Consider the following 20594-nt stretch of genomic DNA (forward strand, 5'->3'; position numbering starts at 1 on the left):
ATGTAATTGCTTCCGTCTGTGTGTGTGTGTGTGTGTGTGTGTGTGTGTGTGTGTGTGTGTGTGTGTGTGTGTGTGTGTGTGTGTGTGTGTGTGTGTGTGTGTGTTTTGAAATAGTAGATTTTGGCGAAGCTGCAACGATATGCCTCGGATTCACTGTGGATTACCGATCTAGTTTTTCAGTGATGGTGGGCGATACGCATTCGTCTATCTTGCTGTTTGTTCTCCTCTTGCTAGCTAATTTTTTTTATTTCTCATCTTCCTGCCCATTCTCTCTCTCTCTCTCTCTTTTCCTGTCCACGGGAGAAATCTGCCCCCAGGGTGTTACCACGGGATCAGCTATACACACGACCAGGCAACGGTATGGGACCTCTTACTCCCTCAGTGTGTCCTTCCTTCTTTCCTTCCTTCTCCCTCTATTTCTCCTTCCCTCCTTCCTTCTCGCCCTATTTCTCCTTCCCTCCTTCCTTCTTTCTTGCTCTGTTTCTCCTACCCTCCTTCTTACTTTCTCCCTCTATTTCGTCTTTCCTCCTTCCTTCTTTCTTCCTCTATTTCTCCTTTAAGCTTTCCTTCTTCTTCCATTTATTTCTCCTTCCTTCCTTCCTTCATTCTCCCTCAATTTCGCCTTCCCTTCTTTCTTCATCCCTTCCTCTTTCCCTTCCTTTTCGTTTTTTCCCTTTCCTTTTTTCCCTCTACGTTTCATTTTTCCCTTCCTTCTCCCTATATTACTCTCTCCTTCCTTCTTTCCTTCATTCTTTCTCTGTTTCTTCATTCCTTCCTTGTCCCTGTCCCTTCTCCCTTCCCTCTTTGTTACCCCAATTCTCCTTCTGTCTCTTCTTCCTGCATTACTCTTTCTTCTCCCTTCGTCTGTTTTCTTCTTCTTTCTCTCCCGATTTCTTCTCCCTTCTTTCAGTACCTTCGTTCTTTATATCTCCCTCCCCTCCTCTTCTTCTCTCTCTCTCCTTCCTATCTCGTCTTCCTTCCTTCCTTCTTTATTCCTACCACATTCTGCAACCTCTGATCTCGCCATTCCTTCCTTCCTTCTTTATCCCTACCACATTCTGCAACCTCTGATCTCGCCATTCCTTCCTTCCTTATTCCTCAAATTTCTTTCCTTCCCTTCCTTGCTTCCTCCCTCATACTTCAACCTTTCTTCCATTCTTTCCTCCTTCTTCAGTTTTCCTTCCTTTTTTCCTGTACCTCTTCCTTCTTTATTTTCTTCTACATCATTCTTCCATCTTCTCTCCTTTCTTTCCTTTATTCACTCCTTTATCATTCTTTCACTGTCCTTTCCTTCTTCCCATATATTTCATTCTTCTTTCAAGCTTCCATACTTTTGTTGTTAATCTTCGCCGGATAAATGGAGAAGCTTCTTGTTTTCGTCAGTATTCTTCTTCTCTGCACATTTTTTCCTTCGATCTTGATGATATTATACATGAAACAATCCTAGGGTAACCCAAGTCCTTGTACCGAATATAAATGACCTTGATCTATTCTAGAAGGTGATAAAATCATTTTTTGTATAAAAATTGCATATTTGAAATTGAAATATCTCAGAAACTAAGTGAGATACAGCTATTTGGTAGAAAATGTAATAAAAATGTTTACTGAATAATTCTGGCTTAATATTTTGCCATTTAGCCTAGCGGAAAGTACCGAATTCAAATCTGCTCAGTTTTTTCTCTGCAACAAGTTTTAGAGTTAAAAAAAAATAAATAAATAAAAAAAGGGTTAAAACTGTAACTTTCTAGATAAAGAGCTGTGGTCCCTCCTATGATCTGAAAGGAATATGGGTACATACAGTTAGCCAGTTATTGAGACACACGTAAAATTTACACAAGCGTTCTTCGATACCTTTGTCTTCAGATCTTGCATTTGTGCACAGTAAGAAGAGGTAACTACTGTAGTTATATTTCGGATTCTGTGTTTGTCTCCCCTTCATGAAAATACGACGACGAAGAGAAGGAAGGGTATAAATGCCTGAAGGCAAAATTGAAGATGGAAGGAAAAATGGAAGTCAAATTGGAAATGGTAGAAGAATGAAGAGAAAAGGAGGGAAGAATGGAAAGTAAATGAGGGAAAGAGGAAGAAGGAGAAGGGATGAATGAAGGGAAGAGAAATGGTAAAGGACATGAGTTAAACGAAGAAACAAAGGAATAAGAAGAGAGAAGGAAGGAAGGAAGAAAGGAGGGAGGTGGGGGAAATAGAAAAGTTGGGGGGAGAAAGGAGCGAAAATGGAGACAGGAGGAAAAGAAAGAAGAAAGAAGAAGGCAGGGAGAGAAGGGATAGAGAATGAAGTGTGGCGTAGCTTGTTAGACATGCAGAAGACAGAAGGAGGAGGGGGAAAGGAGAGTAAAGTGAGATGCAAGGGATGGAGGAGTATAATAAAGAGACAGGAGACGAAAAGAGAGAAGAGACGAGACGAGTGGAGAAAAGAGGAAAGTAGGAAAGGAAGGTGGGAATAAGATGAAAAGAACAAAAAAATTAAAAAGAGTAAAAAGGGAGCAAAGAAGATATGGTGGGGAGACGAAAAGATTGCATACGAATTTGTAGATGACGACAGTAATTGAAGGAGGAAAATGAGGGTGGGAAAATGAGAGGATACAGAGAGGATTGAAGGATGAAGAAGGAGGGATCAAGGTAGGGATGGAGAGAGCGAGGCCGGGAAATTGCATGAGGTGAAGGGAAAGGGAGAAAAAGAGACAGAATGAGGAGAAGCTGAGAGAAGATAAGGGAGGAAGAAAGGACTGATAGAGAAAGGAAAAGTAAAAAAGGGGAAGGGAGAGAGAGAGAGAGAGAGAGAGAGAATGTGTGTGTGTGTGTGTGTGTGTGTGTGTGTGTGTGTGTGTGTGTGTGTGTGTGTGTGTGTGTGTGTAAAGGTGGGCAGAGACATAACGGCAGGGGGTGGGGGAAGACAGGAACAAATGTAGGAAACAGGAAAAAGGGAAGAGAGAAAAGAGGTCAAGAGAAGAATAATAGACAGATGAAGAAAGAAGAGACAGGGATAAATGGGAGGTAGGAGAAAGACTGGAGGGAGGAGACAGATGGAAGAGAGGGAAAGGGACTGGGGAGAAGAAAGGAAAGAAGAGGCGGATGGTGAAGGGGGTGGGAGAAAGGATGGAAGAGGAGAGAAGAGGGGAACGGAAAATAAAAGGGGGAAGGACGGGAGAATGGAAGAGAGAGGGGTGCTCGAGAGAGAGGAGTGGAAAGGAGGGAAAAAGGAAAGACAGAGGGATGGTGAGAGATGGAAGAAGGGAAGAAAGGGAATGGTGAGAGAGGAGAGGAAAGAGAAAGGGATGGCGAGAGAGGGAGAGAGGATAGAGGGAGGAATGTCGAGAGAAGGGGACAGGAAAGAGAGAGGGATGGCATGAGAGAGGAATGGAAAGAGAGGGGAGTAGAAAAAAAGAGCAGGATGGCAAAACAAGGGAGAACGAGAAGAGAGAGGGATGTTGGAGATGAGATGATTAAAAGAAAGAACTGAGAGAGGGGAGGAGGGAAGAGATGCGAGGACAGGGGAGAAGGATGGGCGATGACGGGAAAAGGATGGAAGAGAAGGAGAGAGGAGGGAGGGGAGATGAGTGGGAGAAAGGAATGAAAGAAGAAACGCAGAGAATGGAGAATGATGGAGGAAGGGGGGAGGGGAAGAGAGGGAAAAGTGAAAAAAAGAAAGACTAGAAAAGGATGGAAGAAAACGGGAGGGAAGGGGAGAAGGATGGTCGAATGAGAGGGGGGAGGGATGACGAACAGGGGAGAGAGATGAAGAGGAGGGGAGAGATGGAGGAGAGGGGGGGGGACGGGGATGGTAAGAGGTAGCAAAATCAATAAGGGGTCAGGTATAGGTAGGGTAGCACAGGTGAGGTGGCTGAGAGGCTGGATGAATGGGTAAATGGATGGGAGGATGTAGAAAGAGAAAGTGGCTGACTGACTGACTGACTGACTGACTGACTGACTGACTGACTGAATAAATGATTGAATGAATGAATAAATGAATAGGTGGTTGAATGACTCGTGGAATGAATGGGAAGGTGGATGAAGAAGAAATGAATGAATGAATGAAATGGATGTCAGAGTGGCTGGGTGGATGAACGGATGAAGAAAGAGAATGAATGAATGAACTGATGAATAGATGGATCAAAGAATAATGAATGAATGGAAGGCTAAACAACCTGACGCATGACTGACTGACTGAATGAATGAATGAATGACTTGAATGGAAAAACGAGACAGTGTATGAATGAACCAATGAATCAATGACGAATGGATAAATGAGACGGTGGATGAATAATTGAATGGATAGATGGCTAACAGTGTTGATGCATGAATGACTGAATGAATGAATGACTGTAGGTGTGAATAATTCAATGAACACTTGGTAGCATTAACGACTGATAGAATGGCTGAGTGTATGGATGGATGAATAAATGAATGAATGAACGGACTGCTGAGGTAATGGGTGTCTACAGAGATGATGAATGGATGAAAGTAAGATCTGGTGGGGATTTGACCAGCTGGATGGATGATCAAATGAATGAACTAAGGATGATTTTGGTGCAGTGAATGAATGAGGATGGATGGATGAATGGATGGGAAGTAGATGGTTTGACAGAGGATGGATGGATGAATGGATGGACAGTGGATGGACAGAGGATGAGGATGGATGGATGAATGGATGGACAGTGGATGGATTGACAGAGGATGGAATGATGGATGACTTTCTTGGTGGTTGATTAGTTGGATGGAAGAATGGTCTAATGGTGGCACACACACACACACACACACACACACACACACACACACACACACACAGAATGTGTGTGTGTGTGTGTGTGTGTGTGTGTGTGTGTGTGTGTGTGTGTGTGTGTGTGTGTGTGTGTGTGTGTGTGTGTGTGTGTGCGTGCGTGCGCGGACAAGGGAGGGGCGGAGATGGGATGCTGTCGGGAGAAAAGAAAAAAGAAAGAAGAGGAAGGAAGGAGGGGAGATAAGATAATTAAAAAAAAAAAATGAAGAGAGGTAGGGAGGGAGGAAAAGATAAGGGGGTAGGGCCACTTAAGATTTCTGGGAAGAAGAGACTGGCATATTTATTCTCAGTTCTAGGAAACCGGAGGACAGATTATTTATGCTAAATTTTACGAAGTTGGGAGATTTATTCTGGGGAGTTTATTCTTAACTTTATCACTGTTATATTCTTAACTGTGACTACGTATTCTCAGCTCTGTGACCTTATTTTCAACTATGATTATTATTCTGAACGCTGAGAAATTGGGACTGACTATTCTCAGCTGTAGGAGACTATTATAGGAAGTTGGCTAGGTGTGTGTATTTGAGGGAGGAGAGGAAGACACGGGAGACGGAGGATAAGGTGGAGGAAAGGGGGTGGAGATATATGAGTGAACGTGATGTGAGCTGGAGGGAGGGATGCCTGATGGAGAGGGATAAGGTAACATGGAGGCGATTTGTCTGTAACCACCCCCCTCCGGGATGAAGGCGTCTGGCGATAGATGGACAGACGGATAGACAGGTAGACGGATAAAAACAGATATACAGACAGATAAGACACAAACTCTAGGAAATTGGAAAACTACTTTTTTTTTTTTTTCAACTTTAGGAAGACGAACAACTTAATCTCAAAGTACCTTACGTAATATTTATTTTCAACTCACCTTACGTAATATTATGCCACAAGTCGATTCTATTTTTATGGTTTAAAGGGTGATGGAGGAGAGAAGGGGGAGGGAAAAAGGAGGAGAGAAAAAAAATAGTAAAGGAGGAGGAGGAGGAGGAGGAGGAGGAGAAAGAGGAAGGATTGGGGGAAAAGGTATACAGTGCGAGGGGAAGGAAAAATAAGGAGGAAGAAGGAAATGAATGGAAGCGTGGAGAGAGAGAGAGAGAGAGAGAGAGAGAGAGAGAGAGAGAGAGAGAGAGAGAGAGAGAGAGAGAGGAAACGGAAAATTAACGCGAGACGAATGAAGAGGTGAACTGATATGGAAAAAAAGAGAAAGAGAGGAAGGTGAAGCGAGGAGTTAGAAGAGAGACGGATGAGAATAAAAGGGAAAGGAATAAAAAAGACTGAGAATAAAGTAAGGAGAAAGTAATAGAGACAGGAATACTGAGACAGAGAGAGAAATAGAAAAAAAAAAAGGAAGAGGAAAGAGGGAAGAGGAAGGGATGATAAGAGGAGAAGGAAGGAAAAAAAGAAAAAAAATGATGATGATGATGATGATGATGATAAGGAGGAGGAGGAGGAGAATCAAAGGACACCCGTCAGAGAAAGAGACGAGGGGAGGGAGAGAGAGCGCAAGGGAAAGAAAGGCTGAGGGGTAGGAAAGTAGAGGAAAGGGGAGAGAGGAAGGTAGAGGGAAGGGGGTGAGGGGAACAGAAAAGAAAATGGGGCGGGAGGGAGAGGAGGATTTTTTTCGTGTGTGTGTGTGTGTGTGTGTGTGTGTGTGTGTGTGTGAGAGAGAGAGAGAGAGAGAGAGAGAGAGAGAGAGAGAGAGAGAGAGAGAGAGAGAGAGAGGGTGAATGGTATGGACACAGAAAAACAAGAGACAGATGGCATGCCAAGAAAAAAAGAGAGTGAAAATGGAAAAGACAATAGAGAGAGGGAGAGAGTGAGCCAGAAAGGGACAGTGATTTGTTAAGGGAGTGACAGTGATTGAGGGAGGGGGAGGGGAGAGGGAGTGAGGGAGAGAGAGAGAGAGAGGAGAAAGAGAGAGAGGAGAGAGGAAAGGAAAGAGGAGAAAAGGAGACAGTGCATGAGATTGAGGGAGGGGTAAAAACAGACGAAGAATGGGAGAGGAGAGATGGAATACTGTATGCACTGGAAACTGAAGGAACGTGTGTGTGTGTGTGTGTGTGTGTGTGTGTGTGTGTGTGTGTGTGTGTGAGAGAGAGAGAGAGAGAGAGAGAGAGAGAGAGAGAGAGAGAGAGAGAGAGCAAAGCAGCACCATCACTTTAAGACTGGCGACGTGAGTTAGGGACGCGAGCTAGCTACACGCTAACACATTTACAATCTTACACACACACACACATACATTTACATTCTTACATAAACACATTTGGAATTTAACACGCACAGTTATACATAGCAGGAACACACTGTCATTTGCACACCTACATCCACCTATATACACATTCCAACAAGCTTACACAGTCAATTTTACAAACCCACATTTACACACTACACCAACACGTAGCCTACTGACAGTTATTAAAGCACATATACATACTGACATCACACTTAGAAGCTTACAGACCAGCATAAGTACTCTTTCATTTTAGTTTTCAGCCTTACACACACACACACACACACACACACACACACACACACTGAAACACACTAATAACACAAACTTCGCTAACACATCACAAGGCAACACACTACAGTAAGTTCACGTTATAAAGCCTCCTTTCTAATGTTCATTTTTGCCATGAACTCCACAGCAAACACCAGAAAACTTGACTAATAAAGTTCTACTGCTGCCTATAAAGCTGAGTTACGAGTTTTACACAGTTTGCAGAATCAGCCGTATGAAAGAAAGATGATAATGTGCGTTTGTTTCTCTCTCGGCAAAGATTCACATCCCCCTTTCAGAGTATTTGATGGCCGAGGGTAGTCAGACTGGAGGGAATATTTGACTTTACTCTTTGTACTCTAACTTAGGGTAAAACTGACATCACTTAATATTGAAAGCTAAGTTTTAACAATAGACTAACACTAAAATATGATGCTAGTCACGATGAAGCGCCATGGAGAGGATGTAGAACCACCATATCGTTCTTTTCTGCCACTAAGTCAGGGGAAATAAGCTGCAAAAGGAAGACAATCTGAGCCAGGGTACAGTGAAAGAACTATTGTAAACAAGGAGGCTCATTTCTACCTCATAACTAACGCACGTCGATTTTCATGCTTAGTATTTGAGTTGTGGGAGTGGACCAGTTCTGTCAGATGAAAACAAACCTACTATAGTTTTTTAAATCTTCCATTAACTTATAACGAGAACTGCCTGTATTTAACCACTTCACTACGATTACTTTTTTTTGCTATTCTTGCTGTCACTAAAATACCTTATTCTGTTTATGACTTTCAAACTACAGGATTTTCATATCGACTTCGCTAACCCCTTCAGTACGAGAGGCCTTTCCTAAATGCATAAAACCGTCTGGATGTGACTAAAAATAAAATATATAAATACATCAATGGATTCATGTAGGAAATATTTTACGCCGAGTAATCGCCAACTCGGGAGAACGTCAAGCTGGAGTAAATTGGAAAACTTGAGACCGCCACTGTTTTCACCTGACGAGCTTATTTTACCAGGACGCGAGAGAGAGAGAGAGAGAGAGAGAATGACCCAAACGAACATGAAAGACAGAGGGACAGGGGTATAACAATAATAATAATGATGATGATGATGATCATGATGATAATAATAATAATAATAATAATAATAATAATAATAATAATAATAATAATAATAATAATAATAATAATAATAATATAATAATAATAATGATAATAATAATAATAATAATAATAATAACAATAATAAGACAAAGAAAAAAACAAATTAACGACAAAATCCAGGGAATTACAATCGAGCCTAACCAAACATCGACATTTCTCGTGCTTAGCCAAAACGTCCCTCTTGTGGGGTCGCGCCATGACAAAGGGAAATTGGAGGGGAGCTAGTCTGAATCTGGAATGGATATAGGGCGGCAAAGGGACTGCTGGAAGGGGCTGGACTGAATCTAGAATGGACCTAGTGGGATCATGGAAGGGGGCTGGACCGAATCTGGAATGAGGAAGGGGTGGCTATAAGGCTGGTGGAAGCTGCTGGAATGAACTTGAAATTAACCTATTTAATTATCTGGAGGCTTAGGACTGAATCTGGAATGGACCTATATGGTTACTGGATGGGAGCTAGACTGAATCCATAGTGTGCGGCTAGAGAGCTACCGGATGGGGACTGCTGGGCCTTGATGGGAAGTGCATGTAGAAAATATGGTGAAATCAAAGGGACACTGATGCTCTGGGGAACATGATAGGAACTGAAAGGTATTTGTGAACGCTGAGAGGAATTGGAGAAAAACCAAACTGAATCTGCAGTAACTTAGAGGGATAACAGAGCGTGGAAAAGTTTCCTGCCACTGGCTGTTGCCATTCGCAGAGCGGTGGATAGTTATTCACTCATTTCCTAACTACTTCAAGGAGCTGCACTTCGATTACTACAAGTAGTGGATCTTGCGTACCGTAAATGTGGTTCAAAGGCATCTGGTGAGTAGCTTCTTCAGCATATACAGTAAAGAATATAGAGATGCTTGGTAAAGAATACTGATTCTCCTCAGTAAAGCGACAGCACTTTCACGTGATTGCACCGATATAACTGGTTGACTGCGTTGCCCGGTTATACAAACCTGTACCCTTTCCTTATCATGCGAGAGGATGATGGTGGACTGTAGCACGGCAAGTTTAGCCTGCAATCCACCAGTTTTACGTTCAGAGGAGCCTGGGGCCACAACTACAACAACAACACTAGTAACAAAACAACAAGGTGGCAGCGTAAACCCGTGACAACATTGGCAGCGTAATATAATAAAAATGTAAATTCGATAAATGAGTGCATGCATAACTCACCGGCTTGAGGTCGCAGTGTATGATGTTCTCGCGGTGGAGCAGCTTGAGGCACTGCACCAGGGAGAAGGCGAACCTCTTGATGAGACTCAGGCTGAACCCTTGGTAGTTGTTCTTCTTGATCAGCTCGTACAGATTCAGGCTGCAGAGGATAGAGGGAGACATGAATGGGTTAGAATTGGTTATGGGGTATTCGAAGATGAGGAGGGATATGAAGAGAAAATGATAATGTGGTTAAAAAAAAATGTGTGATAGGTTTAGAAAAGAAGTGAGAGAAAAATAGAGAAAAAAGGAGGGAAAAGAGAGATGAAAGGGGGAATGAAAGACTAGTACATGCAGGAGGAGAGATTACAAAAGATGAAGAAAATTGTAAAAGTGGTGAGAGAAATTCCGAGGAGGGAGGAAAGGATCGGATAAGCGGGGTAGAGGAGTACAGAAAAAGTAGAAGTTTCTGATATACATGGGAGATAATGAAATAGGAAGAAGGGGAAGTATATATATATATATATATATATATATATATATATATATATATATAAATTAGTAAAGAAGTATGAGAAGTTCACACACACACACACACACACACACACACACACACAAAGTGATGTTTACAAGGGGATGGGGGTGACTCTAAAAGGTAAGTGTGAATTAAAGTGGGGTTCAAAGATGAAATAAGAGAAAAAGAGAGGGACGAGAGGGAACTTCTTTGTGTGACTTGGGCTAAGCCTATGGACCGGGAACAGACTGGGCGAATATCAAAGAGAGAAGTGGGAGAGAAGTGGAGGAGAGGTGGAAAGGTGGGCAGGAGAGGAGGAGGACAGGGCAGGAGACAGGGAGAAGGGAAGAAAGTGAAGTGAGTGAGGATATGAACGGATGAAAGGAAGATGGCAAGCGTGTGACAGATACGAGGTGGGAAGGGTGAATAAAGGACTCAGGGAGGAGAAACAAGTAGAATGGGCAGGACGAAGGATGAAGGGTGAAAGAAACATAAAGGAGAGTAAAGGAAAGAAACTGGAAACAAGGACTGAGAAGGAAATATGTGTGAAATGGATGAATGAAAGAGAGAAGCTTGACAATAAGGTGAGGTAGGAAGGGTAAATTTAATTGAGGAAGACAAAGAAGATATAAGAGGAATGAAGAGGGACGATGGGGGAGAGATGAAAGAAATACGAGGAGCAGAAGCAAGAGGGTACAAAAGACGTGGGAAAGAGAGAGGAAAGGGAAGAGAAATAAAAGATGGATGAAGAAAAGGAAATTAAAGGAGAGAAAATATAACGGCTGAAAGGGAACATGAAATGAGATGAAAGAAGAACGAATGAAAGGGAGAGGTGGAAAAAGAAGCTGAAACGGAATAGGAAATGAGAAAGATGAAAAATGGAATAAGGCTGAAAGAGAGAGAGAGAGAGAGAGAGAGAGAGAGAGAGAGAGAGAGAGAGAGAGAGAATTACACTGCGTTATTTTGTGGGCATTAGGCTTAGTGATGGAGGGCTGGCTGAATTGACAGATAAGAGTATTACTGTTTGGGATTCGCTGTTTCGTTGATTTAAATGTATAAATTTAATCCGCTCAGTCCAATGTTTTTCTTTTTTGCTGAATAAAGTCGTTTGGTGGTAGCAAGAAAATAGAAGAGGGTTATCGATATTTGCATAGATTTTATTGGGTGATGATGATGATGATGGTTGTGGTGGTGATGAGGGTGATGATGGTTCTGGCGATGATGATGATGATGATGGTTGTGGTGGTGATGGGGATGATGATGATGGTTGTGGTGGTGATGAGGGTGATGATGGTTCTGGCGATGATGATGATGATGGTTGTGGTGGTGATGGGGATGATGATGGTTCTGGGGATGTTGATAATGATGATGATGATTATAAAAATAATAATGGTGATGATGATGGTGATGATGATGATGATGATAGTGTTGGCAGTGAGCAAGATGAGTGGGAATATCATCCTACACGTCTGCCATGAAGCACAGGCGTGATGGCATGATGGTGAGGCGTGGCGAGTAATCAAGGTAGTGAGATGAGTTTAATAGGGAAAGTTATGACCTTACCTGCCTCTCACAAACTGTACTGAATTGGTGTAGTAATGAGCTGTAACTTCAGGGTCTCTCTCTCTCTCTCTCTCTCTCTCTTACACCCAACCATGAGCTTGAAAATGAGACACACAAATGATTCCCGATGTAGCAGAGTACGCGTATGACTAAGTGGTGCTCTTCGGGCCTCCTTGCATTTATCTACCTACCTATCTATCCATTCATTCATCTGTCTATCTATCCATCCATCTATCTCTTACCCCATGAGCTCGAAAGTGATACACAGATGGTTCCTGAAGTAGAAGTAGTCCAGCATGTGTATGACGGAGTGGTGCTGGTCGGGGTCCCTGCGTCTGAGGTGGTCCAAGATCTTCACCTCCACTAACGCCTGGTGGTGGAACCGTTTCTTGTTCCTGCAGGAGAGAAAAAATGGGTAAGAAATGAGTAAAACTGCGTGGGAAATGGGTAAATCTGGGTGGGAAATGGGTGAATCTTTGTAGAAGGAAGTGGGTAAAAAATGGGTAAATCTGGGTAGGAAATGGGAAAGTGGGCAAATTTGGGTGGGAAATGGGTAAATTTGGGTGGGAAATGGGTGACAAATTAGTAAATCTGGGTGGGAAATGGGTGAGAAATTGGGTGGGAAATGGGTGAGAAATTGGGTGGGAAATGGGTGAGAAATTGGGTGGGAAAGGAGTAAAAATAGGCGAATCTGTTTGAGAAATTGGTTGGAAATAAATGTATATGAGTACGCAAAAAAGGCGAGTTTGGGTGGAAAAGGACCAAAAAAATGGGTAAGTTTGGTTGGAAAATGGGCAGAGTTGGGTCAGAAATGGGTGAACATATTAGTAGAAATTGACGAGTGTGGTTGAAATGAATGAGTCTGACAGAAAAATTTGTAGGAAATGGGTGAAGTGCAAGTGAGAATTTGGTAGGAAATGGGTGAAATAAGGGTGAGAAATTGGTAGGAAATGAGTGAAATACGTGTGAGAAACTGGTAGGAAATGGGAGAAATACGGATGAGAAATCGGTAGGAAATGGGTGAAATATGGGTTAGAAATTGGCAGGAAATGGGTGAAATACGGTTGTGAAAATGGTAGGAAATGGGTGAAATACGGGTGAGAAACTGGTAGGAAATGAGTGAAATACGTATAACTTGTAGCAAATAGGAGATACGTAAAAGAAACTGGTAGGAAATAGGTGAAATACGTATGAAAAACTGGTACGAAATAGGTGAAATACGTACGAGAAATTGGTAGGAAATGGGTGAAATGCGGGTGAGAAATTGGTAGGAAATGGGTGAAATTGGTAGGAAATCGGTGAAAGGCATATCTGACTGATGATGGTAAGGAGTAAGGCCGGTTCACACGAGCAAAATCGCGGCCGTTTTTTGCCGGAATTTGCTTCCCGGTAGAAATTCCGGCCGCTTTTTTCGCCGGTATGGAAAGACCGACATGTCGGTCTTTTTTTGCCGGAATCGGGAGAAAGAAGCCGGGCCGATTTAAATGGAAGCACCGAATGAGGCAAAGCTCTGGGAACGAAGACGAATAAGACATCTTGTTTACACTACTACCACAACTAATTTCACTTTAGCGTTCATTCCAGTGTGGGTGTATCTGATATGAGCATGAGTATAAAAGTATGATTATTTAAATATGAGTTAAAGGTAAAGGAATCTTGTACATGATTTATGCTTAAGAAAATTTATGCATACGGCTCCTGAAGCCCCCGGAAAGCTGAGTGGCAGTAAAGGCCTATTAACAGGAGCTAAATCGCGGCCGTGAGAGCTCATCTTGAAGTTGGAAAAGTGCAAGAGCTGCACACCTACTACGAGTACGGTGGTCCATCTTTGTAAACACTGTTGTCGCGTTCCTGCCTCTGCAGTCCCCGTACGTGTGAACACCTTTCCGGGAGAAATGCCGAAAATTGGCATTTTTTTCCCGCAAATCGGCGAAAAAAACGGCCGCGATTCAGCTCGTGTGAACCGGCCTTAACTGGTGAACTGGAGTGGAATACACCGAAGTGGAAGAAAACTGGGGCCAACAGTGAGAGAGTGAGCAAAATAAGTGAGCTGGAGAGGACAGCGCGAAATGCAAGGGGAATGGGCATGGAAAATAGGCTAACTAGATAGTATGAGAGGCAGTGTTGGTGAGGATTGGGTGATCTGGATAAGAAATAGGCAAGCTGGGGTAAGGCATGTTAAGCTGTGGGGAAATGGATGAAATAAATAGGAAAGCTGCAAACTGGGGTAGGATAAGGATAAGCTAAGGAAAAATGGGTGAACTGGACAAGATATGTGTGCTTAAACTGTGGTAAAAATGGGTGAACTCGACACGAAATATGTGAGATGGGTTACAGCATGGTTAAGCTGGGAGAAAATAGGTGAATTTCTTAAGGACAATGCTGGGACTAGGGAAAACAAGGGTAAGTTACGAAAGCAAAATAGAGATGGAAAAAATAAAGATGCTCTGCTGCTCCTGAAGTAAATGGTGGAAAAAAAAAAAATCTTATAATCAAGGATGAAACTAGGTAAACATAGCAAATTTTTCTGCATAATGAAGAAGCAAAACGAGAGGGTAGTAAGGAGCGAAAATAAGACTGCCGGGAGTGAGGATAATTGGGGAAGTCACCTGGATCTCTGAGAAGAAGCGAAAATAACGAGCAACTTGTGTGTGTGTGTGTGTGTGTGTGTGTGTGTGTGTGTGTGTGTGTGTGTGTGTGTGTGTGTGTGTGTGTGTGTGTGTGTGTGTGTGTGTGTGTGTGTGAGAGAGAAAGAGAGAGAGAGAGAGAGAGAGAGAGAGAGAGAGAGAGAGAGAGAGAGAGAGAGAGAGAGAGAGAGAGAGAGAGAGAGAACATGAAAGGAAAGAAAATATATGACAGAAAAGAATATGGAGAGAAACGAATGAGAGGGCGAAATGAAGTATCTGAATGAGAAAGAGAGGAGTGAAAACTAAGTCGCTATGAACGTCCCATCTCCGCGGCAACCAGTAAGGTCAGAGGACGAGAGAGAGAGAGAGAGAGAGAGAATTACCTTGGCTGCTAAATACAGACTTGACATCTGTTTGGATATACTGAACACACGGAGGATGAAAGGGAAACAAAGACTATGAATACCGGTGACTCTGAAGGGAGAGTGATAGGAGAGTGATGGGAGGGAAGGTAAAGGGAGGGATAGTGATGGGAGGGAAGGTAAAGGGAGGGATAGTGATGGGAGGGAGAGTGATGGGAGAATGGGTGTTGGGAGGGAGAGTGATGGGAGGGATAGTGATGAGAGGAAAAGTGATCGGAGGCAGTGTAACATGAGGTGGAGGCTTTAAATATAGAGGAGAGACGGAGTCCATGAAGGTGAGCAACTTGGAGTGGGGGAGCGGAGAGGCAGACCGAAACTGAGGGGGGTGGGGGTGGATAAAGTGGGAGACCAGCCAGCATGTTAAAAGGAGGCTTGGCGTGGGGGGAAGGAAGAAGAAAAAGGACCGAATGATAATTGGAGCAAGGTGTGAGAGCAGTAAATGAGGGAGGGAGGGTTAATGATGAGTTGTGATAGAAATTAGGCTTTGAGAGATTTTCCTAATAAGTACTAACGATGACCTCTGGGATTAGGTGTCTGGCAACTTATATAAACACTGCAACAAAAAGAAAAATATGTACAAAGCTAAGTAGCACAATAGGAGGCTGGGTGTTGAAATTATCACAAATCGTCTAATGGTGGTAAGGACTCTAGCATTTTATTCCAACCAATTTCAGACACCTGTATTTAGCCAAAAGTGAGCTACTGGTGCCTGAGAGCGATAATTGACACTATAACTCTAATACTTTACATCTGGGCACAAAATACTCGTACTGTGCCAAGCCAGAGAGATCCTTACCAGCTTCTGTGTGAATCTTTGAGTGGATAAAATAACATATATTAAGAAAACTGAGAAAGCTAATAAAGAAATAACATGATCTTGAGAGAGAGAGAGAGAGAGAGAGAGAGAGAGAGAGAGAGAGAGAGAGAGAGAGAGAGAGAATTAACTTGCACCCACGGGTCGCAATAACCCTCGCGCGAGTGGCCTTTATATGCAGTGTCTGCGGGCATGTGTTGTGTTTTGATTTGGCGGGGTGCAATATGAGCAGAGAGGGGTGGGAGGGGATGACCGAGGACGAGTGGGAAGGATATAAGTAGAAGAGTACATGAGAAAGGGTTGTTTGGAGTGGGGGAATGAAGAAATGCAGAAGAGAAGAACAAAGTGGGAGGGCTGTCTATCACGGGTGGAGGGAGCTGGTTGGAGTGGTGGTGAACAGTGGATCACTTGGAGGTATATTTTCTCTAACTACTGTGGATGAACTCTGAATTTAGGCATATGGCGTTATTCTATGTAAAGAATATATGAATTATCCAAGCATGGAAAATGAAGCATTATTTACTACTGTAAATAGAAACACTGACATGTAGATAGAGAGAAACTTTTCAGAGAACAACAAAGAAAGGGTGCTAAACGGTAAGTAAAATAAAAAGTAAGGAACAAGAGCATTTAAAGAGACACTGCAAACAGAAATATAAATCATCAACGAGATTAAACCAAGATAAATATTTTGAAGAATGCAGAGAAAAGACGGGATAAACTCGCAAGAAAAAGTCTGGTAATATATGCAAACAGAATATTCGATAAAAACAAAAGAAAGATCATAAGAAAATTACGATAGACGGCAGGCAACACAGGCAAAAAATTAATCCCTTCACTACGATGGCGTCTCTATCATCAGCAGACGATTACATTCAGTCAGCTGAGGGATTGATTAAGGCAAGATCTAATCCCTCCATCTCGAAACGGCTCTCCTACAAGGAGATAGTGAGAATAAAATACAACGTCCTCGGGTTGAAGGGTAAAGAGAAAACGTACACAATTAGGTAACCAAGAAAGAGGAAAGAGAAGGATAATAAAACGCAAAGAATGAAGGCAAACAGAAGACACCTGGAGAAAACCTGAGATGCAAGAGAACCAACTGAGAAAGAGGCGAAGGAATAAAGGACTGAGCAGAAAAATCAGAGAATTAAAGTGAAAACAATTAGTCAGACATTAGAGAGAACCGAAACACACACACACACACACACACACACACACACACACACACACACACACAACAAAACCCGTCACACAGCAAAAAAAAGAAAAAAAAGAAAAAAGAAAAGAAAAAAAAAAAGGCAAAGCAAGGAAGAAAGGTGAGGCAAAGAAGATCAAGCGAGCAGGGAAAAGGGAAGAAACGAACAAGGATAAAAGGACAAAGAAGGAAGAAGAAATAAGGATAAAAGGGAACGAATGAAAGCAAACAGAGGACGCTTAGAGACAGAGCCAGGGATGCGAGAGAACAGCTGAGGCACAAAAGATCGTAGGGGATAATCCGAGATGGTCACTATAATTGGAAAACAAGAAGAGAAGGGAAAATAGGGAAGAAATACGAGAACTGAAAGCAAGATGGTACAAATTGAGCGAGAGAGAGAGAGAGAGAGAGAGAGAGAGAGAGAGCAGAATACAATTAGTTTCCAACATTAGGTTATGACTGGGTTGTTTTGTGTCAGTTCCCGTACCCGGTATTTGATCGTCATCTAGCTAAGTGCTGCCCTCCCACGTAACACATATTTTTTTCTTTCTTTTGTATCTCCATCTCAATGCCTCTATAACAAAAGCAATTTATTTTTTTCTTTCTCAAAATCCTCACAACCAACTCTCTCTCTCTCTCTCTCTCTCTCAAAATTCTCACAACAATCCCAGTTTTCTCCACCTTTTTATCTTCCTCGTAAACATACAAACAAAATTCCACGTTTTCTCGAAACCTAAATATTTTCTTTTCTGGCTATTAACCTCACAAGTATGGTTTTATTACCGTTTTGTTTTTCACTGCAATTTCACAATAAAAGCCGTCTCTACAATCTTATATTTCCTCCTGGATTCCCAATAAAGTTTTGTTTTTAGGTCCAAACAAATATTTTCTCTTATACTTCATGTTATTAATAATCTGGCAACAAACATAAATCTAGGAATACGTTGCTTTTTCTAAACAGGCCACTTTTCTGATAATTTGCTTTCCCTATATCTCTTTCTCTGTAGGCTTTGAATGAAACCAAATGCTCTCGTTTTCTTTTCCTTTCTCAGTACCCTCACAAAGAACATTTTCAGTGCTTTCTTGTTTTGTATTTTATACTCGCATATAAACAATTTCACTGTGTTCGCTTTCTTCGTTAATTATCGTGGCATACGCAAAATTCTCTCTCTCTCTCTCTCTCTCTCTCTCTCTCTCTCTCTCTCTCTCTCTCTCTCTCTCTCTCTCTCTCTCTCTCTCTCCTTACAAAACACTACTAACTCTCTCACCACAAACAATTTCACCTTTTTTTTCTTTTTCTTTATTATTAACAGTTTCAGGACCTTTTTGAAAATCATCACAGCAAATTATTTCATTCTCTTATCTTTCTCAACGCAATTTGAACATTATTATATTTTTCCACAATATTCTCAAAACAAACACCATTTTCATTATTCAATAAACATCTCCCTCTCTCTCTCTCTCCTTTGATAGTCTCTTTTGCCATTCTTTTCTTTTTTTTTTTCTTAACCTCACTGCGTTTGTATACCAGTGTGATTCTCTCTCTCTCTCTCTCTCTCTCTCTCTCTCTCAATATCCTGACAGCAAACACAATTCCCGCATGTGTATATAAACCACCCATTTCAATATTTATAGCACTGTGGAACTGAACTCGCTTTTTTTCCACAATAGTTTTTCCTATCTTGTAAAGGTTTTCTTAGTTCTCTCTCTCTCTCTCTCTCTCTTTCTCACACACACACACACACACACACACACACACACACACACACACACCTGCGTCCTCTTGTCCCTCTTTCGTTTTTATTCCCATTGACAATACTGTTCCTTTCTTCTTAACCCCACCGCTTTCATGACCTCCCCCCTCTCTCTCTCTCTCTCTCTTCCGAACTGAGTAATGGAAAACAAAACGTAAACTCATGAACTTTTTTCCGATAGCGAATTTGGGAAAAAAAAGAAAAAAGAAAAAAGAAAAAAAAGTGTTTTCCGGGATGCCCTGCTCTCAACATCAACAACCATATCAAAACTTTATTAAGTCAGTAATGTGGCGTCTATTTCCAATTATTTTCCCTGTCTCCTGGTAATTTAATTCGGCTTTGGACAGTTTTCCCGACGCGCAGAAGTTCGATCCAGCCTTCCTTAACCCCTCCACTATTGGGGTGCTATCGTATGTTAAGAAAATCGTTCGGTGGTAGCAATAATACAAGAGAAATGACGCTCTTGGGCTGAAAGGGTTTGGTGGTTTTAATATGTGCTGCGCTATTCATCATCATCATCATCATCATCATCATCATCATTCATTTTTCCTATATTCTTCCTCCCGTCATGCTCTGATAATTAAGGTGTTCAGATGGGGTGGTAATAGTAGTTTTGGTTAAGGAGTTGAGGGAAAGAGGGGGAAACAGGTAAGGGGGGAAAAGATGAGAAGAGGAGGAAGAGGGGAATGGAGGGGGCTTAAGAGGGGGGATACAGGGAAGGGGTGAAGATAGAAAAGGAGAAATGAGTGTGTATGGAGGGGGAACAAGAGGGAGGAAGAAGAGGAGAAGAGGGCTAGGGAAAGGAAGAGCTGGGAAGAGGAGAAAAGGAAGGGGTGGGAGACAGGGGGAAGACAGAGAGAGAGGGGAATGAGGTAATGAATTAGGAAGGACTAACAGGGAGGAAGAAATGATGGAGGGATGTTGGGAAGGAGGGTGAAAGGAGAAACGGGGGAAGAGACGAAATTGTAAGAGATGGAGGGAAGAAAGGGAGAGAAGGAATAGGTCTAACAGTGAAGGAGGGGATAGCGGTGAAAGGGAGATAACGGAGAAGAGGGAGAGGAAATGGATAAGAAGGGAAGAAAACGGAAAAAGGGGAATAACGGATAAGCTGGGGAACGAAAATGTGAGGGAACGGAAAAGAGGAGGGGGAACGGATAAGAAGGGGAACGGGGAAGAGAGATGGAACGGAGAAGAAGGGGAAGCGGTTAACAAAGGAGGAACGGAGAAGAGTGAGAGATAACGGTGTAGATGGGGGAACAAAGAAGAGAGAGAACGATGAAAAGGAGGAGGGAACGGTGAAGGGTGCTGGGGAACGGAAAAGAAGGAAAGGAAACGAAGACTGGATGTGGGGAACGGGAAAAAGAGGGAGGGAACGGGAAAGAGGGGGGAGGGAACGGAGAAGAGGGGGGGGCGGAGAAGAGGAGGGACGGAGACGAAAGGAAAGAGAAAGAGGAGGGGGAGGAGGAGAGGGAGGGGGAGAAGGAGAGAGAGGGAGGGGGAGAAGGAGAGAGAGGGAGGGGGAGAAGGAGAGAGAGGGAGGAGGAAAGGGAAGGGGAGGAGGAGAGAGGGAGGGAAGAGCAAGAGACCTGGAATAGAGAAGGGAGGGAGGAGGAAGGGGAGAGGAGTACAGGGGGACGGGGGAGGGATGTTGACAAAAGCAGGCTGGCTCTCTGTCCATTGGGATGCCGTGATGCGTAATGCTGTCAGGAAAGCCAGCACAAACATTTCAACAGACAGATAGGCGGACAGACAGACAGGAAGGTTGGTGGACAGAGGCAGAGATGAAGTGAATGTGGACAGAAAAACTCATTAAGGAATATATGAAGTATTGTGGAGCCACAGACAGAGACAGATAGCTAGAGAGACATATACTGTAGCCACTGGACGGGTAAGATGATTAACTGATAAGCTCTTAAATGGACATAAGGTGGAAGATGGAGCTATAGACAGACATAGATAGATAGTTAGCGTGAAATATAGCCAAATGGGTAGACAAAATGTTAACCTGATACAGACTAATGGTTGACAGACAAGTTAGTAGTTGGATACAAGTGCTTTGCCCAGCCCAGGCGACCCGTCACTGCACGAGGAC

The 20594-nt window shown here is 42.7% G+C and overlaps 1 protein-coding gene across 1 annotated transcript in view; it reads right to left on the reverse strand.

Annotated features, from left to right (window-relative positions):
* Positions 1–20594, reverse strand: part of LOC145400203 (uncharacterized) — a 115674-nt gene that overhangs the window by 15233 nt on the left and 79847 nt on the right. Inside the window, exons 6-7 of the mRNA XM_080272718.1 lie at positions 11930–12082; positions 9632–9770 (exon numbers count right to left, since the gene is read on the reverse strand). Of these exons, the coding sequence (XP_080128844.1) occupies positions 9632–9770; positions 11930–12082 (292 nt within the window). The remainder of the gene's footprint in view (positions 1–9631; positions 9771–11929; positions 12083–20594) is intronic.

The sequence above is a fragment of the Coenobita brevimanus genome, chromosome 51 (assembly GCF_032717465.1).
Source record: "Coenobita brevimanus isolate Jiangsu-jjx chromosome 51, ASM3271746v2, whole genome shotgun sequence".
Taxonomy (NCBI): domain Eukaryota; kingdom Metazoa; phylum Arthropoda; class Malacostraca; order Decapoda; family Coenobitidae; genus Coenobita; species Coenobita brevimanus.